The 25678-nt window shown below is 40.4% G+C and overlaps 2 protein-coding genes and 1 pseudogene across 4 annotated transcripts in view; 2 read left to right on the top strand and 1 right to left on the bottom strand.

Annotated features, from left to right (window-relative positions):
- The first annotated feature begins 36 nt into the window (after nucleotides 1-36).
- On the top strand, nucleotides 37-20405 carry sp2 (sp2 transcription factor). Of its 3 annotated transcripts, XM_088342286.1 has the most exons (9): nucleotides 173-410; nucleotides 2473-2549; nucleotides 3263-4039; nucleotides 5778-5999; nucleotides 6728-6865; nucleotides 6941-7028; nucleotides 13975-14158; nucleotides 14329-14522; nucleotides 18596-20405. In XM_088342286.1, the coding sequence occupies exons 1-9, from the start codon at nucleotides 386-388 to the stop codon at nucleotides 18694-18696; spliced, it is 1806 nt and encodes a 601-aa protein (XP_088198412.1). In that variant the 5' UTR covers nucleotides 173-385; the 3' UTR covers nucleotides 18697-20405. The 3 variants fall into 3 exon arrangements, with proteins under 3 accessions (XP_088198411.1, XP_088198412.1, XP_088198410.1); XM_088342285.1 differs by lacking the exon at nucleotides 173-410 and adding an exon at nucleotides 37-133 and having other exon boundaries at nucleotides 6728-7028; XM_088342284.1 differs by having other exon boundaries at nucleotides 174-410; nucleotides 6728-7028.
- Nucleotides 9379-9500, bottom strand: LOC148361569 (U2 spliceosomal RNA; annotated as a pseudogene).
- A 250-nt stretch (nucleotides 20406-20655) lies between the features above and the next one.
- The window catches only part of abcc10 (ATP binding cassette subfamily C member 10), a 30290-nt gene continuing 25267 nt past the window's right edge, over nucleotides 20656-25678 (top strand). The window contains exons 1-3 of the mRNA XM_088342282.1: nucleotides 20656-21026; nucleotides 22441-22645; nucleotides 25165-25451. Of these exons, the coding sequence (XP_088198408.1) occupies nucleotides 20987-21026; nucleotides 22441-22645; nucleotides 25165-25451 (532 nt within the window). The 5' untranslated portion in view covers nucleotides 20656-20986. The remainder of the gene's footprint in view (nucleotides 21027-22440; nucleotides 22646-25164; nucleotides 25452-25678) is intronic.

Raw genomic sequence — 25678 nt, 5'->3', positions numbered from 1 at the left:
CAATACAATTGGTCACATTAATCGTCATTCAGGCCTCCTTTGTGCGTGGATTGGCGCAGGGTTGCGCGGGCGGATACCTCCTGGGGCTCGCTGCGTTTCGAGGCTGAACGGACAGCGAATGTCGTCATGAGCGGTGGGTAGGAATTCAAACATTGGCGTTTATATTACCTTCTACTTGGTTAAACATGAAATTTGCTTGGTGCGCGAATACGCGGCACAGTTTAACGGCCAGGGAACGGAAATGATTAGCGGGCTGTGGCGTTTTTGGGTGAATCCCAAACGTTGGACTTCCTGAATTGGCTTTCCCTTTTCTGTTTTGCTATCGAAGAGTTTGACTCGCTAACTACGCGGATGCTAGTAGCATTTAGCTAGCCCGTGTAAGGTAATGTGCAAAGCTGCTGTGCTAAAAGGTAACCTAAACTAGGGTGATTTTGGACACCTCTTTCCCCCTCAAAACAAATATAAACACCGTGTGTTGAACCCTAATGATTGTTGTGCCCAACTGAGATCATCTGCATAAGAAATTAACCAGCTTACGTTCACCGCTACCGGGTTCCAAAGCTGCTTCTGCTGCCTCTTGTATTTATTTTGTGTAGCCCAGGGCTCTGCAACCCCAAATGAAAGAGCCATAACAAATTAAAAAAAAAAACAATAATAGCAAAAACATGGCTGAAACAGCAGTACAAAAATACAAGCCTTGTTTTTAATCAAAACAGGAAGATCATTCATACTTAAAATACCGTCATTTAATTCCTTCAGAGCAAGACGTTTTTATCGATTTGGAAGAGCCGGTGCCAGCCAATTTTTGCCACTTTGACTCATTTTAATAAAAATTGTTCCGAACCATCTAGGCACAGGGCACATCAAAACGAAGCTCGAACTCTCTTCTTTCAATAGAAAGTAAATCTGCATGTTTCTCCCTTCTACCATTGTTTCGTAAAAAAACAGTTGAAGTTTCTTGAAAATGCTCCTTTCCAAGAAAATTTATGAGAAAAATCTTTTTTTGTGTGTGCGAAAATATTCATTTGAAGCAGAATTTCACTTCTGTGATTTTTATTGTGATAATCCTGATTATTTAAACAATACTTTTCATTAACACAAAGGAGATTTTCTTTTAAAATAACATTGTATTGTAAGAACACTGATTTGACGCATAAATGATGCTTGAACTTTCGGTTCTATTAGGTGACCATGTTCCTGCGTATGTGCATGACAAGCACCCTTCTTTTACCAGATTTTTTTTTTTAAAGGATTAAGCTCTGTTGAGGCGTTCACTGCCTTTTACTATTTGTCTATGTCTCATGATTTTCACCACACTGTTTCACTTTGCCTACTAGCCAATTAGGGCCTACGAATGCTTATTCGCAGGTAAAAGGAACACTAGGAAATTGGGCTTCCTCGATGTGTGGAAAAAGATCTGATCAAAACCATTATTGCCACCTAATGGTGATTTATCATACTGAAATCATTCCCGGAGGGTTGGTACCTACTGATGAGAAGCGTGAAACTCAAATGTTTTTAAAATTAAAACTTAGAAAATGTATTATCTACATTTTGGAACTCCGGGACAATGGTTCTGAAAAAGTACTATGCTATGGCATTGAATGAGTTAAAATACATATTTAAAGCAATTATTTTTACAGCATTGTTTAACTTAACAATGTTTTTGTCATGTTTGTATTCCCACAGAAACTGTATTTTTAAAGAGTGCCACTCCTTCCATCTTTTTCCATTTCTAAACATTTCTGACAAAAATTAGGGAGCCACTAGAGCGGCAGTATACGGCTCTGAATTAACAGGTTCCTGACCCCAATATAACCCATGGGCTAATGTTTTTGGACAAAACAAATCAGCCAATCCAAGCAAGCTAGATGGATGCTTTGGGGCTTGCTTTTTGGTGTTAGGGGTTAACAGATAATCAAGGAAATTAGCACCATGTGCTAGATTAGCACCATTAAGTGGGAGGCACCTGAAATTGTTCTCTAAATTTGATCTGTGCATTTTTGGAAAATACGTTTTTTTTGTGTGGAAATGCATTATTCATTTTGTGCAAAAAGTGTAATAGCATGGTATAGACACAACAACATTTCCTTAAACCGTTGAGTAGTGGGGGATTGTATTATTTCAAAATTATTAAAAAAAAATTATAAGTTGTTTTCTCATTTTGATCTCCAGTGTATTTTTGGAATAATTGCTTCAGCCTGCACTGTGTTGTTTTGTTGTTGCTTAGCAGCACCAGCAGCTTGGTAGGTCAGGTTATTTGTGCTTGGCGAGACTACTGCCCAATGAATTGCACTGAACCTAATCTTGAGGGTGCATTCCTTATTTTAATACTTTAAAACTGGCAAAAAATAGTTTTTGTATGAGCCTTCCACATAGATTAATTAATTAAACTTGCGTTGGATTATCACTAGGGCAGCCTTGAAACTGCAATGTGATCTGGAGTGTTGATCTAATTTCTGTGTTTTTCAGATTCAAAGGACACTATGGCTACTGCTGTCGCTGTAAGTCCCAGTGAATATCTCCAGCCCTCGACCACCGCCACACAGGTGAGGCAACATTTAATAATGATGCTCATAATTACCAGATGGGTTAACTAATTGCGATTCTAGTTAGGAAATTTGCTAAGGATAAAAAAAAAATGACCACACGTTTAAAATTGATTTAAACATTTGCTTGAAATCACATGGAAAAATGTACGCCAAAATGTATCTTCCTTTTAGAATATTGTTTTGATTTTCCAGTTTGTATTCCATTCTTTTTCTTCCTCTTATCTGGGAAAATTTGGTTTGTTTTACAATGATTTTTAAGTAAAACAAATAAACGCCAGCAGAACATTCCCTTATTAAAAAAAACATTCTTAAAACCAAATTATTTATTCAATAAAATATTATAAATAGTACATCTTATTATCAAGGAAAGTTTAACATATGTGGATCCTCCTCTTTTCCCGAAATGAAAAATGCAACATTTTGATCAGTCTGAATGATTTTGCTCTTAAAATGACTTTGTTTTTCTGTTTTTGTTCATTAATATCACTCATGGGCTTTTGGAATTCATGAAAATGAGTTTATTTTACCTTTACATCTACAAAAAAGACAATGTTAAACCTTTTGCGATATATGCATTATTTAATTGTATGGATTTTAAGAAAGTATAGTAGTCAACTTGCAAAAAAATAAATCAAAAACTCACAATTCAAGACAAAAACATATCAATAGTAATTATACTTCTCGTCTCCTTGTATGGTTTCTGTGTGCAGGCAGACAGTCAGCCATCCCCTTTGGCCTTACTGGCTGCCACCTGTAGTAAAATTGGCCCCCCCGCTGCCCAAACTCCTGCCGCTTCCCCACCAGCACAGCCGCAGCCTCGCCGCCTCCTACCAATCAAGCCAGCTCCTATTGCACCTGCGCCCCCCAAGAATTTGGGGTTCCTCCAAGCCAAGGGCAATGTGATCCAGCTACCCGCTGGCCTGGCCCCCAGCACGCCCGGCAGCCCCATCGTGCTCACCATCCAGCAGAGCCCGGGTCGCCCCAGCCCACAGGCCCATTCCAACATCCAGTACCAGGTGTTGCCGCAGATCCAGGGCAGCCAGACCATCCAGGTGATGCCGCAGGGAGGCCAAATACAGCTGATACCGGGCACCAACCAGGCCTTCATCACCACCCCCATGTCCGTTCCGGCCCAAGCGGCCGCTGCCCCTGTCGCCACCCCGATCACCCCGCAAAAGACTGTCGCCATTAAACCGTCGCCCAAAATAAAAAAGTTGAGCGCCGCCGCTTCAAACATGGTACAGTTGCCAGGTGGACTCACGTTGCCGCTCAATGTAGCGACAGGAGAAGCGGGCGGTGCTCAGATTATAACTGAGTCAACGGCTGCATTGGCGCCTGCTGTGGCAAATAAACCACGAAAAGGAAGAAAGAAGAAAGCGATCATGGCTGCTCAAATATCCGCCTCAGTGCAGTCTGCGCAAGCTCCCTCTCCGCCCCCAGAGCAGATGGAGACAATTGTGATAGAAACTGCTGACAACATCATTCAGGTTGGGTAACCTTACAGCATGCTGATAGAAGGACTGTGCATAAATTAGTGTTGATTTTGATTTCAGTTGGTATGGAACAGCGAGTATTAAGTTTTATTTTTTTTTTGTTTTTTTTGTTTTTTAAATAGAAAAGATGGGGAAAAATTGTACTGTCCCTTTTAAGTGAGAGTACTGTATCATAGCAGTTTGTGGGGTGTGAGCTTTGTTGATAAAAAATATTTCTTGAAGGCCCTTAATTCTTTTTTGATTCGGCTCGAAGTATATATATATATATATATATATATATATATATACATACATGCACGGCGGCGCAGTGGTTAGCGCGTGTGCTGCACAGTTCTGAGGTCATAGGTTCAAATCCAGCTACCAATCTTCCTGTGCTGAGTTTGCATGTTCTCCCTTTGCTTGCGTGGGTTTCTTCCGGGAACTCCAGTTTCCTCCCACATTCCAATACATGCATGTCAGGTTAATTGGCCGGTCAAAATTGTCCCTAGGTGTGAATGAGCGAGCGAATTGTCTGTTCCTGTGTGCCCTGCGATTGGCTGGCAACCAGTTTGGGGTGTCCCCTGCCCGAAGATGGCTGGGTGGGGCTCCAGCACCCCTGCGACCCTACTGAGGATAAGCGGTGCAGATAATGGATGGATGGATATATAAGCGTATGTATATTCTATGGTTAGCCACTCGCCAATAGCAGAACTGTTAAGTAATACGGTCTAAGTAATACGGTCTAAATGAGATGCTCTCGTATGTTCTATGTAACCTGTTGACCCTCTCATGCCAACATGAATGTCAAAAAATGAAAGTCGATTGTTCCAGAGATAACGTTTCTTTGACTAGCTTTAGGATGTTCGCCGATGTACAAGTTTTCTTTGGGGTAACACCAATAGATATAATATTTTGAAAAAATTACCTTTTACCACTGTGCACCGCCTGGACTCTGGTTTCAGCAAGACATTTTTAAACGAAACAAAGCTCAGACTTTGAACACTTTTGAACAGTGGCAGGAAATATGCCTGGAATACATGTGATGTGAAAAATAAGTTAATGTTAGGTTTGTGAATATCCTCATTTATATGTGCTATTGGTATGTTCTATGTATTATCTTAATCACATTCCATATTTCATCAGATGGAGAATTATTTCTTTTTTTTCCCCCCTGAAAATTAAGAGATGTGAATTAATTTGAAAATTGGTCGCTGATTCTATTGTGGTATTTGGTATGAGTCAAAGCCTCTTTTATGCAGAGATCCTTACTAAATTTCTCACCGGAGTACAGGGCAGCATGGTTAAGATTAGTTAGGATATAAAATAAAATTTTAATTTATGAAGGAGGATGGGTTTTCTTGTAACAGTTACAAAATGACATTACAGTATGATGGCATAAAGTTAAAGTGTCTGTTTTTACTATTGCTGTGTGTTTGAGACTACAAAAAATATTACTATTCAATTTTAACACTCTGCTTCAGGTTTGTATTGCTATGGTTCCACCTTATGGCACCTGTTGCTAAGGAATGAGCTATGTTGAAATGACAGTGCTGTTTACTGCCTTGTTGATATCTTGTGGCATATTTATGGACTCCTACACCTCTTTAGGCCGATCAGTATGGGCTGCATGGCCCGGTCCCTTTCTCAATGGAAGAGCAGGTGAACGCTGTATGCAAAGTAACGATGTAGAAATAACTTTTTCATTCTGAGCACATCTATTGACCCACCTTGTGTACCTTTATTTTGCTGGCAGGCTGGTAACAACTTGCTGATCGTGCAGAGCCCTGGCCAGCCGGCAGTTGTGCAACAAGTGCAGTTGGTGCCCCCAAAGCAAGATTCTCCTGTTGTCCAGATACCCCAGCAGGCCCTGAAGGTGGTGCAGGCTGCCTCTGCCTCACTGCCGCCAGTCCCGCAAAGGCAGTCACCTGTTCCCTCGAACCTGCAGGTGGCTTCCCCGGACACAGCGCCAACACAGGTTGGTAAAGTCAAATTCATAATTTTTCATGTTTTCATTGGCCTCCCAAACAATAGCGGGAATAAAACACAGCTGTAAATTCCTCAGTCGATTTACAGTTAGGGGAGGATATATCACAAAATATCTCATCTCATCAGCCGAACCGCTTATCCTCAGTAGGGTCGCGGGGGGACTGGAGCCCATCCCAGCCATCTCCGGGCAGTGGGCAGGGGACACCCTGAACTGGTTGCCAGCCAATCGCAGGGCACACAGGGACAGACAACTCATTCGCTCATTCACACCTAGGGACAATTTGGACCGGCCAATTCACCTGAAATGCATGTTTTTGGAATGTGGGAGGAAACCGGAGTGCCCGGAGGAAACCCACGCAAGCACGAGGAGAACATACAAACTCCGCACAGGATGTCTGGAGCTGGATTTGAACCCACGACAGGTTCCCATGACATGAACTGTGCCGCACAAGCGCTAACCACTGCGCCGCCGTACTGCCCTTATCACAAAATGTGCCTTACATAAATATTATTCTATGCAATAAGCTGTTTTTCCCAAGCCTTCTGAAATAGTTTTCTTGCAGTTGGTATTTAGGTATTTTAGGTATTTACAAAAGACTCCTATCAATTTGAACAATAATTGGCTTTGGATTTTTGAAAATCCTTTTCACTTAACGTCTTGAGGCGGGAATGCCTTATTCCGGGGTTAAACTACATGAGAATGCTTTCTTTTGTCAGATCTTTTTTAAGACAGGAGCCGGCGAGTGGCGATCAGTGCAACTTCAGGACGCCGTCTCTGCGGCACCTACACCAACCACTCCCATTGCTACTCCTGTATCGCCGCCTCCCATCACCACTGTCACCAAGAAGACACAGGTGGGTGGCAGAAAGGAACGCACCCTTGCGAAAATTGCACCAGCAGGTGGGATCATGGCACTCAACACGGCACAGCTCTCGTCAGCGGGGCAGGCGGTGCAGACCATCAGCATCAACGGAGTCCAGGTGCAGGGAGTTCCAGTCACCATCACCAATGCGGGAGGTATGTGACTATTACGTCTGGAGAAGCGATGTAAGACTTGGTTTTGCTCAGCCAAACATGCATGTGGGACCACATTGATGTCCTATTTTTTAAATGACAGGGTCAGCTCTTGTATATAAAGTTCAAATGTAATTGCTAGGCAAAGTAATGCAAGTGATTTTTTTTTTTTCCTGGTCACTGAAGATGTTTGCCCTTTGTAACACTCATGTGAGTGGACACACCCTCTGGAGATATACAGATATCCTTCGGTTATCGCAGTTAATTGGGACCAGAACAACGCGCGAAAAGTAAAAATCAGCGATGTAGGGTTGCCCCTTCAGAAAAGCTTGGAAGGGAGAAACTTCCCGAGATGACATAATTAAAAACAGAATTGCAGTTGAATAAATTGTCTTTATCCTGATTATACAAATTAAAACGAAATTTTAGGGATTCTCCTTTCAGAGTAAGAAAGCAATTCAGAGAGCGGCTGGCCTGCTGCTAGCATTGAGTAACCGCAACTTCCGCAAAGTCTCCGCGATGATATAAATACAAGAGTCACGACTGTAGTGAGTCACGACTGTAGTGGTCTCCCCAACTGTTGTAGCTCCATGTCATCCGTTTTATGAGTAATGGATCTGGTGTTAGTCACTTGCCAGGTTTGGCATTAGTTGCTTTAGAGCAGGGGTCGGGAACCTTTTTGACTCAAAGAGCCATAAAAGCAAAATATATCAATTTTATTTTGGGAAAGAGCCACACCATATATTATGAGACAAATGTACTAAATTGCTAAACCCGCGCCCCAGACAAAAGCTTAGTCTTCAGCACATTTATTTTTGATGATTTGATAAAAATTATGAAAAGAGAATAATGCCAGAGCCCGTGTCCCAAAATCAACAATCATACCACTTTAAACCTGTCTCTTTCTTGCAATTACTTAAGATCGGTTAAACTCATTTTGACCCTTTTTTTCATTCATATTGGTCTCAAAACCAGAGGCAAGCAGTTATTTTGTAAAAACGTCACAACATTCTGCAAACAGGGAGCCTGATGTGCTTATTTATGGCGCAGACGGCGCAGGGCGAGAGATGGGAGGGAGTGCTTGCACTTTTTGCATAGCTCCACCCATCCCTCCCACTCACCCAATCAAAAAACTTTAAGTTCTCTTCCGGTGTTTTGGCGTATTTACAGTTTGTTCTGTGGATTCATCATAAGGTATCTGAACACTGAAGACAGATAATATAGTGATGTTTTATATAACGAATTATTTAGCGTTGTACAGCCAGAACGAGGTTTTTTTTTTTTTTTTGTGACACCTTGACTGTAAATTGTAGTGAAAAATGTGCCCTATATAGACTGCGAAGTACTGCTTCATTGTTAACTTTGGTATGGCTCTGCGTGTATCTGAACAGGATTAGTAGTTTGTGTTTTGGACGAGATGGAGAAAATTTGCATGCAATCAAATTTGTCTCTGAGCCACAGGTACTCATGGAAAGAGCCATAGGTTCCCGACCCCTGCTTTAGAGAGTTATTAGCGTAGCCATTACAGAGGGCCGGACTTGCAGCCCCGCTCCATCTTTCTCTCCCGACGCAGTCTCATTTTTTTCATTGATATCAATGATATTAAAGGCAATTAAATTCAAAATCTGCAGAGGAGTAAACCAGCGATAAGTCGCGAGGGGTATCTGTAAATCAAATTCCAAATAAGTTGGGGAGTTGCATTTAACAAAACAAAAACAGAAAATTATTATTTCCATACGATATCTTAATGTACAAATTTTAGACAAGAAACTTTTTCAAATGTGCATACATAATACAATACTTTACACTGATTCCATTTGATTACTAGATCATGATAATATGACCTGCCTATTTTATGCATGATCGGGGATCGCGATAAATGGCCTAGATTGCCGAATGATCAGTGATAAAATTCATCAAAAATACTGCCGCAAGAGTGTGTTTTGGTGATGCAAAAACTAAAGATAGTATTTTTTGTTAATATCTAAAGGGAGAGTGTGTATTTGGTGCTTCTTAGTGGTTAAAAAAGTGGCTATTCACTTTAGAAATAAGCTAAAATATATAAATTATCATGTACACATGCTTTTTTTTTTACAATACTTCTAGGTCGAATAATTTGCATTTATTTTCCCTTAGATGAGCCTCTCCTACAGAGGGAGCTGACATAAATGGCTGTATTTTTTTCTGCTGGGGGGAGGGATTTTTAAGGGTTATTGTTCTATCTTCGTTATTAATTATCCATTATCTGTTATCGGTCAGTTCATAATACGCTACAAAGCCTAGGAGCCGGAACACTTACTCTCAGCCAAAAGGCCAAGCTAAGGTCCTAGCCCTGAAGCCTTGCTACGATCATTGCGAATGCACCGTTCCCGGAGGTACTGCGATACCAGGGCCGATGCTTGGAGTGGACAGAGCAAGCTCTTATTCCATCAATTGATAGTACACTTGATCTTAGCCAAAAGGCCGAGAAGCTATGGTCACGTGAAAACCTTTCAAAAGACTGCACAAAATAGAAGATGATGGCGCTTTATGGTCACTTTGAGTGTCCGTAGTTTGTATTCTTCCTTGTGGTTTTAAAGGGATTACAAAAGACAGTTTGTTAGGAACAGAACGTGTAGTGTTCCTCCCTACAATCATGCAGACATGTTCCAAAATATTCCACGTGCCATGGATCTTGAGAAATGATTCCTAAAAGTTGACCGCCTGACCTAGTATCCCCTGGAGCTGTGACGGCACTGTGTGACTACAAGGAATCAAAACAATGGCAGGTCCCGTTGAAAAACAGACGGCGATTGTTGAAATCGAAGAATGCATAGCACTCATTTACGCTTGGAGTAGTTGGAACTTTGCTTACCGTGTCACTGGGGAACTTCTTCATGTTTCGTCCGAGTTGCGTGCTTTACCTGCCGTCATGCACAGCGTGCATTACTTTTTTCCCTTCTCCTTTTAGGTATGTGATTGTAACTTTTTCCTTTTGTGTTTTTCGCTGCGCGTCATGCATTTAATAAAATATCGTCCAGTTAGCTCGCCGTTACCGTGCGAACCCAGAAAGCTTCCAGTTTTATGTGTTCTAGGTTTGTCCCGTTAACCGTCAGCTAGCTGGCTAGCCTGCTGTGCTCCTTGTGTTTCTCCAGCTGGGGTAATGTTTGTTGCCATGGTACGTTTTTGTTTTTGGCTCCCGGTTATCCCTGGCTGTTTACTGCAAGTTTTCGGTCAACCAGCCTCCCGTTTTTTCCGCTGATCTGTACCAGTTACCCCTTTTTAGCAGCTGGCTAGCCTGACGTGTCTTAGCTGGTTTAGCCCGGTGTGTTATTTTTGCCAGTTCTCCCCATTTTGGCTGCTCGCCATCGGATGTACAATTACTGCACCCAACTAAGGCACAACTTCCAGGCATTCTCCACAAAAACTACCAAAACTTTGCTTAAAACACCCACAACTTTTTCGACTAATTAACACTTAAACCAATATGGTGACTGGCTTGCTAGGGTGCTGGTGTGCTTCACATGTCACAGCTCAGAAAATGAAAGATTGAGACAGACGGCCTCCAAATGCATTATCTATGAAAATAATTTATTAATTTTAAAAATGTACTATTTTCTCACATTTTGTGTCATTTAAAATATAGGTATCCTTTTAGGCCCTCATTTTCGGTTGCTCTATACCAGGGGTCGGCAACCTATAACACGCGTGCCAACGGTGGCACGCGAGGGGTTAACCAGTGGCACGCGAGCGCACGCAAAAATAATTCAAATAATAATGATTTTTTTAACCGTATTTTTACCTGAAATTTAGACATTTTCACTGGTGCGCCGTGTTTACGGGAGGGCCCCTCCTCTGCTTCGTGAGTGCATGTCTGCGCCGCGCCTCGTAGAGGAGGAAAAGATCCATGTTTTGACGCAGCCACAGAAAAACCGGCGCGCGATAAATGAATGAATCATGACGGCTCCTCGAGCGAAAACATCTCGTTCTTTCCAGCCAGCGTGGGCAGATGACTTGGGCTTTGTGCAAAAAATGACTGTGCTGTTTTGTGCATTATGCCTTGAGAGCGATGTACCTCGCACGTCAAGTGTTAAACGTCATTACGAGACGAAACATGAATTCCACCACGAGTCTGACAAGGCGGAGACATTAAAACGTGCTGTGTCCAGGTACAGCAAACATACATGGACCCTGAAAACCCTTTTCACTGCTAAAAACACACCTCATCACATTGCTCACTGCATAGCAAAGCATGAAAAACATTTACTGATGGTGAATATACAGGACTGTCTCAGAAAATTAGAATATTGTGATAAAGTTCTTTATTTTCTGTAATGCAATTAAAAAAACAAAAATGTCATACATTCTGGATTCATTACACATCAACTGAACTATTTCAAGCCTTTTATTATTTTAATATTGCTGAATTTGGCTTACAGCTTAAGAAAACTCAAAAATCCTATCTATAGAATATCATGAAAAAGTATACAAGTAGGCTATTCAACTAATCACCTGAATCATCTAACTCGAAACACCTTGCGAGGGTTTCCTGAGCCTTAAAAACACTCAGCTTGGTTCAGTAAACTAAATCACAAGTATGGGGAAGACTGCTGATCTGACTGGTGTCCAGAGGACCATCATTGATACCCTGCATCAGGAGGGTAAGACACAAAAAGAAATTTCTCAAAGAGCAGGCTGTTCACAGAGTGCAGTTTCAAAGCATATCCACAAAAAGTCTGTTGGAAGGGAAAAATGTGGCCGGAAACGCTGCACAACCAAGAGAGATGACCGCAGCCTTAACAAAATTGTGAAGAAGAGCCGCTTCCAGAATTTGGGGGAGCTTCAAAGACAGTGGGCTGAAGCTGGAGTCCAGGTATCAAAAGCCACAGTTCACAGACGTGTCCGGGAAATGGGCTACAATAGCCGTATTCCCATGGTCAAGCAACTTCTGAACTCAAGACAACGGAAGAAGCGTCTGACTTGGGCTATGGAGAAGAAGCACTGGACAGTTGCAGAGTGGTCCAAAGTCCTCTTTTCAGACGAAAGCAAGTTTTGCATTTCATTTGGAAGTCAAGGCGCCAGAGTCTGGAGAAAGGCTGGAGAGGAGCAAAATCCAAGTTGCTTGAAATCCAGTGTGAAGTTCCCACAGTCAGCAATGGTTTGGGGAGCCATGTCAGCTGCTGGTGTTGGTCCATTGTGTTTCATCAAGTCCAGAGTAAATGCAACTGTGTACCAAGAGATTTTAGAGCACTACATGCTTCCATCTGCTGAAAAGCTCTACGGAGATGAGGATTTCATTTTCCAGCATGATCTGGCACCTGCCCACAGTGCCAAAACCACCAGTAACTGGTGCACTGACCATGGCATCACTGTCCTTGATTGGCCTGCTAATTCCCCTGACCTGAACCCCATCGAGAATTTGTGGGGTATAGTTAAGAAGAAGATGAAAGACACCAGACCTACAAATGCAAATGAGCTGAAGGCCGCTATCGAAGCATCCTGGGCATCAATAACACCTCAGCAATGCCACAGGCTGATTGCCTCCATGCCACGCCGGATTGATGCAGTAATCCGTGCAAAAGGATTCCCAACCAAGTACTGAGTGCATCAATGGACTTTTTCAAATGTTTGATTTAGTTTTGCTGTTATAAAATTATTTTTTTACTTGGTCTGAGGAAGTATTCTAATATTTTGAGATAGGATATTTGAGTTTTTTTCAGCTGTAAGCCAAAATCAGCAATATTCAAATAATAAAAGGCTTGAAATAGTTCAGTTGATGTGTAATGAATCCAGAATGTATGACATTTTTGTTTTTTTAATTGCATTACAGAAAATAAAGAACTTTATCACAATATTCTAATTTTCTGAGACAGTCCTGTATTAAAGAAGCGCACGTGTGTGGGTGCATGCGTGTGCGTGCGTGCTGCTGTTCGATAGTTATTTCTGTTGCACTTATTTACAAGTAGCCTTCTGCCTTGCTGTTATTTCAAGTTTTGGTATTTTCTGCAATAACATTCAATTGATGAATGGTATGGTAGCTGTCCATAGCACTGTTTTTTTGATTGTAGTTCATTGTTAATGAAGAATGGTTGATTCTTGTGGTCAAAAGTTGAAGTCATGGATGTCTACAGGCCTTTCCACGCATTGCTCACATTCATTTTTTAGTTTATTGATGAACAGGAATAGTGGTAGTTAAATAGATCAGTTATACGATTTTAATGTCTACCCATATTGAATATTTGGACTAGTGTAAAATGACAGCTCAGTTGGATACAAAAAAATGTTGTGCGAGTCATTAATCTTGGTGTGGCACCCTAATTGACAAGGAAATTGAAAAGTGGCACTCCTCACCGAAAAGGTTGCTCACCCCTGCTCTAAACAATACATCGACATCTAGTGGTCAAATAATGCACACTCTCCCTTTAAACCTTATAGTAAACCTGAGCCACAGGGTTCACAGTATTTGAAAAAGTAGTGGCTTAAAAGGCTAAGACATGACAAGAAGACTGATTAAGTCTAGGAATGCTCATTATACCTGTTGGCAATATTTTACCGATAAAGTAAATGGGAACAGTTGCGTGCTCTAATTGAGTTTTAGAAGAGGTTCCATGAATTGCTCAATCACTAACAAAGATTAAGGTGAGGTTCAAAATATAGATTTTTTTTTTTATACATGGGCAAATACCACTACTAGGATTAATTAAAAAAATACATTTGAGATTAATTTAACCTGTTCATGATGTTGCCTGCCAACTGCCAAAAGATGACTGGGATGGGTCCCAGCACCCCGAAGACCCTAGTAAGGATACTCAGTGCAGAAATAAATTAATTTACAAACTATAAAAACTTGATCGCATCATGAAAACCCCACATATGAAATAACTCTGCTCTGTGACTAAACTTTTTTTTTTTTTTTTTTCAAAATCCATTAAAGGCTAACATGAAGACATGCATCCATTTCTTCTTTCAGGCCAACAGCACTTGACGGTGCAAACCATGCAGGGTGGTGGCCTCCAGCTGGCGGGTGTAGCAACTCAAAGCCAGCCTGCAATCCAGGTGGACCAGACGCTCACCCTGGAATTTCCTGGACACACTGGGGAGAAGAAAAGACGCATGGCCTGCACCTGTCCTAACTGTCAAGACGCTGAAAAAAGGTATTAAGATTTTTTTTCTCATGGTATTTAAAAATTTCTTTCTCTGTTTTAACTCATACGGTCCTCAAATTTACTATTTCCCTGAGTAAGATATTTCCTTGTTTTGACTTTGTTTGTGGTTAATGTTTATTGATAAGTGACATCTGAGTGTTTGACGCCGTCTCCTGCAGGCCAGGCGAAGTGGGCAAACGGAAGCACATCTGTCACTTTCCTGGCTGCGACAAAACATTCCGCAAGACGTCACTGCTACGAGCGCATGTCCGCCTGCACACGGGTGAGCGGCCATTCGTCTGCAACTGGGTTTTCTGCGGCAAACGTTTCACTCGCAGTGACGAGCTGCAGCGGCACGCCAGGACACACACAGGTAAGGCCCTGCAGTCTCTGCACTTACGCATCTCAATTTTTTCTATAATAGCAAACTGTCTGTTGTCAGTCTTGCTTTGTTAAAGTTTCAAACAGGGTTTTACTTGCGTTTTAAAAAGGCCATGCTGCCACCTCCAGCTTTGTTGCTCCATTCAGTAAAAAGGATTGATTCACACCACTCAGTTTATTAATCAAATGCATATGTTATGAAGCAGTTCGCCTACTGCAGTGTTGGCGGCATAAAACAGGTAAAACGAAAGTAATAAATGTAACTACGCTTCTATTTATATAGAAGCAGCATTTTATGCCAACTATATCGTGCTTAAATTTAAACAGAGGCGCTTGAGTGAGTTCTGGATGACCTGTCTATGCTACATTGCTGGTTCCAAAAAACAACAGTACTCTGTATTTAGCCAAACACCACATTGTGCATTATATAATGGAGAGATACTATATAGGCTGGGGGTCAGCAATCTGTGGCTCTTTAGGGCCGCTGTTGTGGCTTTTAAAAAAATTCTTGGAAACTGTAAATAGTCAATATAGATTTTTTTTTTTAATCTGGTTCGTTTAAGGACAAACACAAAACAATCCTTCTGAACGTTGTTCAAAGCTGTAAAATATTTATAATCGATATTAAATGAGTAACGTATATGCATAAATCCCCTTTTTATTAGCTACAGTAAGACCTCGGTTATCGCGGTTAATGGGAACCAAAACCACCCGCGATAAGTGAAAATCCGCGAAGTAGCGGCGCACCTTCCAAAAAAAAAAAAATTATACATATATATATATATATATTTTTTTTTTAATTATTAATATTTAGACCCGGTTAATGGCGACAAAACCACCCGCTAAAAGTGAAAATCTGCGAAGTAGCGGCGCACCTTCAAAAAAAAAAAGATCTCATTTCATTATCTGCGCCGCTTATCCTTATTAGGGTGACGCCGCATCCACCGAACTTGCTCCGTCGCGCGGCCCGGGAGTGACCTCCGCCGACCAGCCGGCCGCCTTATCCCGCTGACGTTCCGCCGAAAAAACCCGCAAAGAGTGAAAATCTGCGACGCCCCTTCAAAAAAAAAAAATTTTTTTTTTTTTACCATTACAAACCGCGAAGCTCTGAAGCCGCGAACGTCGAACCGCGAAGTAGCGAGGTCCCACTGTATAATGAATATTACTATTTAAAGTGGGCAACACGGCGGCCGGGTGGTTAGCGCGCAGCCCCACGGTGCGGAGCGTTCAATTTTAACTACGACAGTTCTCCATGTGAAGTTTGCATGTTCTCCCCTTGCTTGCTTGGGTTTCTCCAGTTATTACGTTTCGTCCCACATTCCAAAAACATGCATGTCAGGTTAATTGGTCGGTCCAAATTGTCCCTGTGTGTAAATGGTTGTATGTCTCCTATGCCCTGCAACCGGCTGGCAACCTGTTCAGGATGTCCCCTGCCCAATGCCTCAAAGATGCCTTGAATGGGTTCCAGCACCCCCGTGACCCTAGTGAGGATGAGCGGCGCAGAAAATGGATGGAAGGATGGATTATTTAGAGCAGGGGTGTCAAACTCATTTTAACTCGGGGGCCACACGATAGAACAAACATTCTGTCGAAGGCCGGACTTGTAGATTAAAGAGAAAGAAAAAGAGAGATAAAGAAATAAGAGAAAGAGAGAGGGCAGGACAAAGAAAGAGAGGGAGAGAGCGTGAGAAACAAGAGATAAAAAGTCGTGAGAGAGGGGGAAAAGAAAGGGAGAGGAAGAAAAAAATCCAAAGAGAAATAGAAAGACAGAGGGAGAAAAAGGAGAAAAGAAAGCGCGAAGGCTAGGAAGAGAAAAAGAGAAAAGAGAAATGGAAAAAAGTGAAAGAGACAAGAAAGTGGGAGAAAAGGGGTGAAAAAGAGAGAGAGAGAGAGAGAAATACAAGTACAGTGTCTTTGTTCGAGGCACCTGGCTTTGGCAACATCAAGTTGACCTATTTCAACCTGCCGCTTGTTTTTCTCCTGCGCTTCTCTGAGTGTTGTCTCGCGGGCCGGATTCAATCCCTTAGCGGGCCTGATCTGGCCCGCGGGCCGCCTGTTTGACACGTGTGATTTAGAGTATCCGTGTTCCTTATTCATTCATCCACTATTGCGCATCCATATAATTTGTAAATGTTTATACTTTGCGGGTTAAATCTATTTTGTTCTGTATACATGTGTACAAGAATGATAATAGAGTACCGTATTTTCCGCACTATACGGCGCACCGGGTTATAGGGCGCACCCCGAAAAAATAGTTTTTGGTCCTATTTTTGACATACATAAGACGCACCGGATTATAAGGCGCTACAATGGGAACGTCGACAAAACAGTCAGATAGTTCAGTCAAACTTATTACCCCTTTAACATTCCCAAAGCTTGCAAAGACGCAAATACGTGTCGAGAACACGTGCGGATGCGGTGTCCGTACAATGTCACTCAAATGCATCGTTCCATCATTCGGAAGGTTAAAGTCTTGGGATTCAAGAAATGCCAACCGTTCCTTAGTTACTATTTTCTTTGTCGCTCACAACTTTACTGTGCATATGACAATAAACACTTGGAATTGAGTTTAATTTAAAAATAGACACTCCATTCCATCCATTATCTGCACCGCTTATCACAGAAACATCGAGTTCAGTCTGAAACAAGATACAGGGACAATATAAAACCCGGAGTAGCTCACCGAAGTCGTTGTGTTCATAATAATGTGCAGCCAATGTCCTCTTATATCCGTGAGTGTAGTAAATCCAGGAGAATGAAATATTTACAAATACAGAATAGAAAAAAATGCTTTCTGTATGCCGTCAGCCACGTGCTATACACATTCATCTTTTTCGGCCAATTGCAGGCTTTGTTTTGCCGTTTAAGCCAATGCCAGCCTGTAAATGATAAAAAGGATCCGCCTCTTGACCTCCGAATAACTTTAGCCAATAGTGATCGATTCAACTGATGATGGACACATCTTTTTCGGCCAATTGCAGCCTTTGTTTTGCCGTTTAAGCCAATGCCAGCCTGTAAATGATAAAAAGGATCCGCCTCTTGACCTCCAAATAACTTTAGCCAATAGTGATCGATTCAAATGATGATTGACACATTGGTTGGCCAATGAAACGCCGGTAAATAAATCCCAGCATACACCGCGTACTACTTGGCGTTCGGGGGAAAATCTAGTCGGCGGCTGCAAGTTGGTTGGAAAATTTAATGTTGATCCATAAATAAGGCGCACTGTATTATAAGGCGCATGGTCAGCTTTTGAAAAAAATAAAGGCTTTTAGGTGCGCCTTATAGTGCGGAAAATACGGTACATATATCTGAATTCGAATCTATTTTCATTGGGATTTAAAAAGGTTTATCTCATCTCATCAGCCGTACCGCTTATCCTCATCAGGGTCGCGGGGGGGCTGGAGCCCATCCTAGCCATCTCCGGGCAGTGGGCAGGGGACACCCTGAACTGGTTGCCAGCCAATCGCAGGGCACACAGGGACAGACAACTCATTCGCTCATTCACACCTAGGGACAATTTGGACCGGCCAATTCACCTGAAATGCATGTTTTTGGAACGTGGGAGGAAACCGGAGTGCCCGGGGGAAACCCACACAAGCACGGGGAGAACATACAAACTCTGCACAGGAAGTCTGGAGCTGGATTTGAACCCACAACAGGTTCCCATGACATGAACTGTGCCGCACAAGCGCTAACCACTGTTTATATAAGGCTTTAATATTTTTTAATTATTTTTTTTTTTTTTTTGCAGCTCCATTTTAGTTTTTGTAGTATGTTATGGCTCTTTCAATATTTTTAATTGCGAATTCCTCCATAGGACAGCATACTTGGCACCGTTTTTGTCATTATGTGACCCAGTGTTTGTTTTTAGCATTGGTGTTATATCTAAATATATTGATAAATACAATATTAATCCCCCCCATTATTAAAAAAATGTTATTTTTGATGATTTTGTTAAATATCGACTATGTACCCACTGATCGCATTATGAAAACCACACATATGAAATTGCTGTGTGTTGATGCAAAATTGAATATTATTTGTGCGTGTGTGTGTTTATAGGAGACAAACGCTTCGAGTGCAACCAATGTCAGAAGCGTTTCATGAGGAGCGACCACTTGACCAAGCATTACAAGACTCACATAAACACCATAAAGTTGTGAGAAAGCCACATGAGTCAACACTGAAAAACTGAAGTTTGTCACCTGGCCCATAATGGGACCTTCACCCAGCTCCAAAAGAAAACAAAAACAGCAAAAAGCCCCTCTGACTTTGTTGTTGCACCATGTAAAAATATATGTCATGGGAAGATCCTTCCTTATTTATGATTCCATTTAGCAATGGACAAAGATGGCATTTGTGCAGTTGCAGGACTCATAGTGGCTCCCCAAACATTTTGCTTATTGCCTGCCCCTTGTGCACTTATAGCTCCCAATGTCATTTCTAATAGTTATTTTTAGTCTTAAATTTGTGGTTTGCTTTTGCAAAACTATGCCAAGCAGATTTTCCTGATTTCCACGGTCACATTCGAATCCCCTTTAGCACTGTGTTGCTGCAAAATTGATATAGTAGAGCTGGAATTCAAAAGGGTCGCAAAATCCAGCGAGCTATGGCAATAACATATGTCCCTTGTAAGTGCACTTATCTTGATTCTTTTGTTGAATCGAAGAAACGTTTTTGCCATCTAAAGTTGCTTTTAAAATTGGTATCGAGTAGTGACTGGTAACCTCTGATTAAACTTTGGGCCAATATTGTATCGTATTTGAAGTTATTGGCTCTTGCTATGCCTTTTTATAATCAGTAAGTGAAAAGGGGAATAGAAAATTGCCAATTATTGTGCGCACTTTAAGGGATACCTTGGTCTTTAAACATCCTCTTTATAAAAAATTAAATAAGAAAAATCATATATTCTTAACTGTACGTAAGTCAATATTGTTGTCTATAAAACACATCTGTACCATTGAAATGAATAGTGTCAAAACATTTTCTTGACGGCTTGGTACATAACTGTGAACTAAATTGGGGAATCAATTAGTTGTCTGCAAGATACTGGAAATGCCTGGATAGCAGAAATGTCAGGGGAATGCCAGCTTTACTGTTTAATATCAAGTTTTGCTCAATCTTTGTTAAAGGGGCTTTTATTTCACATATTCTATGCCAGTATTGTTTTATGTAATACATTTTTCCATATAATGCTTTCTATAGTTTTTTTTTTTTTAACATAAGCTAAAAGCGTTTCTACCAAAGCGTGACAATCACATCAAAGGATGCAAACGTTGAAAGCATTAAACCTGCACAAAGGAGAGTCAGGGCACTGGTTCTCTTTTCGTCCTCATTCAATGATCGAATACCCAAAGGTGGAACTGGTGCCATTTTGCCGTGGTAATCGAGGGGCAGAGCCTGCAGGGATTATTTATGTTTGCCCTCTTCTTCAATACTATACTGAAGGAAGAAGATGTTGTACAAAGTGTGTTGAAATATGTGTGACATTGTATATTTACTGCATTATTTCTTTTTAAAAGACCTCTAGATACAATTTTCTAAAATAACATCAATTTAAGATGCCTTAGAGAGCTATTTAATTTTTTTCCCCCTTATTAATTTATGTTTTTTTTTTTTGTAATCTAACGTGCATTGATTTGTTCAGTGTTCAAACATGTACAGTCATTCAATATTAGTAGTTACATTTTTAACACTGTTGCTTGATGGTGTTTCAGGAGAAGCCAGAAAACCAGCAGTCATTTTATACCGTGTATAAATATATTATATGAAAAGTGTTGTCTAACAATGTATGTTGTGAAACTACTATTGTATAAATGTATTTATGATCCTAAAATGTGTCGATGTAAATAAAAGTTTCCATAAAAAAGAACTAAGACTGAAATACTCATCGGATCGGCTGGAAGACCGAAACGTCATCCGTATGCGACAAACGAACGTCAAATCACCGCTGATCATATTTGTTTTTTTTTTAACTAAGAAAAATTGTTTTAACAAGCTTATTGTTAGTAATGCATATTTGATTGTTTTAAAGCGTAAATAAAACCACGATATTCTGCGTCATCTAAAGGCGACGGTTGAGTCAATTGTTTGCCTTATTTTCCCGTCATTGTGTGTTGACGTGTTGTCAAAGTTATGGTCTGTTATTGTGTTGTTTTTTTTTTACTTATTTTGTGAAATAGTTTTATCTTAGCCTCCCGCATGCCTTACCTTTTCGTAGTCCTACAGTTTGGACACTTCCGGCATTCGTCCAATTTGTTTGTCCTATTTGTCTTTTAATAGGAGTGCCGACATTTGTCTTCTAAACACCAGAAACCTGCACAAATGTTGGCTTTAAAACGTCAATACAAACCTACGTTTGACGTAGACTACCACCATCTTCAATGCGGATAAAAAACAGAAAATACGAATCACACAGCTGATTAAGATGTGTTGGAACGTAAACAAGCAAAAATGGAGAACCTTTACAATGGCATCGATCAACTATCTAAAGGTGAGGTTAATTCTCAGAGATGATCAACATTAACACCCGAATCAACTCGGCATTCTCTCTCCTCACCCCTTTCTAGCCACGTGTGTCTTTACACAGCCGGCTACGTTTGGTATTTTTGGATGCTATTTTCACAAATTACATAAGGACAGGCATGAAAAGGTGAATGTACATGTAATACTGATATCTTAAATAACATTATTAATAAATGTATCGGGATTTTGAACTAATTCCAACAATTCTAGCCAACTGGTTGACTAATTCATCCCAAATATCGATTATTGTACAGCAGTGTACACTTTTATTTATAAAAAAGTTCCGAGGCACACCGTCCGTCGAAAATGTTTGAAAATTAAGTTTGTCAAATATTTTACTGTACTACCAGATAAGCAGATTAGTATATAAAAAGCTGAATATAATACTTAAAATAAAAAGAATGACGTGCTTTATATATGTATTTTTTACAGTGCAATCTTAAACCGCTTTTTTAAACAAATTAAGTTTTTAAATGCAGTATGCGACCTCATTAGCAGATAATTAGTATATAAAAATCTACTGCCACCTAATGATGTGGATGACTATTACAGTTCCTCGTCTGAAGGAAGCAAAAGTACTGAATAAGCCTGATTTTTTTGGAAAGATAAAATTGGGAAAATTCCAGCGACAAACTAGACAAGGTCTCACGGCACACTGGTTGAAAAACACTGCTGCACAGTATTCTAATGCCAAAGTTACAGCAAACCGAAGGCTTTTGCTGGGAAATCAGGAATCTTTTTTTAAATTTCAAAGACACCAACGATTGAGTAAAATAAGACGCAATGGGTTTAAACCATTTCTACTTTAACATTTAAATTTTTTAGAACAGGAATTCGGGGAAATAAACAACTAGGGAGTGACAACAATTGGAGTTGAGTACAAATAGAGCAGTGTTTCTCATCCTTTTTTGAGCCAAAACACACTTTTATTTTTCATTAAAAAATCCCGAGGCACACTATCCTCTCAACATTTTAAGAAATATTCCCCAGCACCAGTTTCAATTTACAATTTAAATTTGTCAACCTGGCTCAGGATATATTGCAGGTTATCCATTTTGTTTAATAATTAGGAATTTTACCATATTTTTAACCCGTTGTTTTACATGTGAGCGCATCTTCAGGAATGAATTCCAATTTATGCTAATAGCATTGTTGCATGCAGTTTAGAAAACATAGCACATTGATACTTAAAACAATGTTCTATATACATGGTATATTGTACATTTGATACCACACAGACCACTTAAGGATTTGTTTTCTCTTTCAGTTCCACTAAAAAGGACGAGGCAAATTTACAAACACCTAAAATTAATTCCTACACTATTTAGCATTTTGGGATGTAGAGAAATATAACTGAACTTTTTTTTTGCATTGTTTTTCAGATGAAGATTTGGGCCAATTAGAGTACAGCATGGGGGGCTTCGGGCCCTCGGCTTGGCTGGTTGAGTTTTGTCATACAAACAACTCACAACCATTTCCGTTGTGGCAGAATGGACATGTAGGGGACTGTTTCAACCAGCTGGTCCTTGGCATTCTTCCTCATACAATCATGGCTTCCTTTGCTGCCTTTTACATGGGTCTGGCCAGGTAAACGAACATTACAATTCCGTGAATTGTCTAATTCCACCGATAAGAATCCGAATGGCATGTAGTCCATAATATTTGGGTTAAGGCATACACTATGGGTTTCGAAACATTAGTGAAAACCAATGACAGTGTTGGAAGTGGCGTGAATCATTATCTTCTCCTCGTGATATGGACACCTAATGAAAATATTTGTTAAGCTCTTTGGTCAACATGGTAACTCAATTCAAGTGATGCCTATTTACTGAGATTAACTTGAGGTCTATATACTGCATGTCAGCTGGATTTAAAGATAAGTTAAAATTTTAATGGATTCTAATGTTATTGATTTTGACCTGTCTATAAGTGAATGGCACAGATTTATTTTAAGATTATTGCAGCCTTTGTTAAATGAAAACTTCAGTCTGAACTTAATGCATTTTTCAGCCCTAGTAAAACCCTTATACTGTAGAGTGTAGATGGCAACCTAAACGTACCTTATGTGATTAAAACATTTTTTTCAAATGAGATCATATTCTGAAATGATTTTTATGTGACATTTAATTTTTTGTCTACTTAGGTAACGTAATTATTCGTGTATAACGTGCAGTTGCCCTGAAACCTGCGCCCCTAATTTTTGATTAAAAATCGGTATAAAATTTTGGTTCACATTTTCTCAGTTAAAACTTCGCTGTTGGATGAACCGGGAATCCAACCTAGATCATGGCTGTAAATGCACCGTATCCTAGCCACTGGACCACCAGTGATCTACTTGGCTCATGAAAAAGAATCAGATTTTATCTCATCATCACTCTATTTTTACTCAAGGTACCAGAGACAAATGGCGACCAGGGTTCACTTTTTATTTTCAATTCTATAACCTGCACTTAAACTTTGAGTTATTTTTGGGGTAATAAAAATGACACACAAATAAACATGGTAACAAATATTTTATTTCCTTAAATGGGATTTTCGTCGGCCGTTTTTTTTTACAAAATTTGTAAATCATGTTAGATTTTGCACGTTTGTGCATTGGTTAATTTCTGTGATTACTGGTGCTGAATTTGGACATCGTTATATGAGTGGAAACATGGCTGTATAATCAGCTAAAAAGAGAGACACAACTAGTAGATCTACATCTTACAAAACCAGAAAATATCTTGAGAAACTGATCCATCATTACAAAAGCATTATCAAGTTATTGAAATGAAAAGAAGCATGGCAAGGGCCTTATAGTCCCGTTTAGATTATTTCAGAAATAATAGAACCAAAAGAAGGATCCTTCACAAGCCAATTTGCAACAATGGTACAAGGGCAGCACGGCGGAAGTGGTTAGCGCGTGTGCGGCACAGTTCTAAGGTCATGAGATCGAACCTCCTGTGTGGAGTTTGAATGTTCTCTTCGTGCTAGCGTGGGTTTCCTCCAAAAACATGCATGTCAGGTTAATTGGCCGGTCCAAATTGTCCCTAGGTGTGAATGAGCGAGCGAGTTTTCTGTCCTTGTGTGCCCTGCGACTGGCTGACAACCAGTTCAGGGTGTCCCCTGTCCACTGCCCGAAGATAGCTGGGATGGGCTCCAGCACCCCAGCGACCCTACTGAGGATAAGCGGTGCAGATAATGGATGGATGGATGGGTACAAGTGAAGGTTATTTCAAAATTACATTAAGGGCCTCTATATGTAATGTATTTACTATTATTCCGAAAGGGAAAAAATGATGTTTGGGGGAAAATTCATTTGTTTTGTTTTAGCTTGACTCTTATGTTTTAGATATTTCAGGGGTTGACAGGTAAGAAACAATTTTATGTTCTGACTTGCAAATGTTTATCGATTCATTTTGACTTGTGTTTGGTCATTTGTGTCAAATTAAAGGGTCGTGGGCCTAATGTGGCCCCTGAGTCAATGCTGAGAGAAGCACAAGAGAAAAAAATAGCTCCTTTGGGTCAACGAGTTGCAGTTTTGACTATCTAGCTGTATTTACCCACTACGATTGAGCAACCGGAGAACATTAAGGAAACCAATCCCGGTCTTATTTTACTTGAAATAAGAGTCACTGACGGGCTGTTTAAGGCAATATAGAAAATGAAATAAATAATAGAAATAGCACCTGGGTGTCTTTGCTTTAGCTCCTTTCTATATGATGTCTTATCAGTGAAGTTTCCACATTTAGATAAACGTTTTTATTAAAAATTAAAAAGCAGAAAGACTTAAACAATTATATCAATCACTTAAATTAGTGTTTGTGTTGTACCTCTGTCACTTTCTGTTCTGCATGAGTTTTGCAGAGTTAAATAAACTCTAGTGGAAATGAGTTCAATTGTTGTTTTTACAAAAGCACGGTTGATAAACACTATAATAGTTGTTTTAAATTGAAATCTCACATACCTGGATCTTAACTACATTGTGAGCCTCAGAAAAGAGCTTCAACCCTCCAGCTGAGGCACACTTTTTTATGCCATCAATTTACTGGTTTGGCCCTTTTCAGAAAGGTTTTTCTAGCATGTGGCCCCCCAAAGCTAAAATGAGTTTGTCACCCCTGTGTTAGGTGCCAACACCCGAGTACGCGGCCTCCTTTTAGCCAGTACCTGCGCTTGCTGTCATCTGTGGTGATGTCGTTGATGTTTGCTGCTGAAGCGTCATTGGCAGTGGTGGCCCAGCAGCCCGACTTGTACCCTGTCGGTCTTGCTGCTGGGTTCGGAGCCCTCGCCTGGCTGCTGCATGTTGGCGGGATGGCCACACTCCCGCAATGGACACGGGGGCCTCTGCTGTTGATCCTGTCCGTACTTCTGGGTGTGCCACACCTGATAGTCACCTTCCTCACCTACCTACAAAGTATGACATTTTTAATTATTTTATAAGAAGTTTAAGACATTTAAGATAAAAAAAAACATTTAACAATTGTTTGAAAAAGTCCATTTGCTCCTGGCAAGAGAATAGTTGATCATTCATCAAGTTTTTAGAGAAAGAAGGAATGTGAAAAATTATGTGATAAAACATAAAAAGTATAATTATGCACTTGCATTAGTTTACTCTCCAGTGCTGGTTTCCATTTTTACCAA

Source organism: Urocampus carinirostris, chromosome 8 (genome assembly GCF_059441175.1).
Source record: "Urocampus carinirostris isolate Australia breed hairy pipefish chromosome 8, RoL_Ucar_1.0, whole genome shotgun sequence".
In the NCBI taxonomy this organism is placed as follows: domain Eukaryota; kingdom Metazoa; phylum Chordata; class Actinopteri; order Syngnathiformes; family Syngnathidae; genus Urocampus; species Urocampus carinirostris.
Note: the sequence above shows the minus strand (reverse complement) of the source record. Positions and strands in the feature narration are given on the sequence as shown.

Bases quoted from the DNA above. Each gene is read 5' to 3' on its own strand.
- sp2 (XM_088342284.1), top strand. From the start codon at position 386: ATGTGCAAAGCTGCTGTGCTAAAAG. The intron at 14,159-14,328 runs GTATTAAGATTT...CGTCTCCTGCAG, and splicing joins TGTCAAGACGCTGAAAAAAG to GCCAGGCGAAGTGGGCAAAC. The intron at 14,523-18,595 runs GTAAGGCCCTGC...GTGTGTTTATAG, and splicing joins GCACGCCAGGACACACACAG to GAGACAAACGCTTCGAGTGC.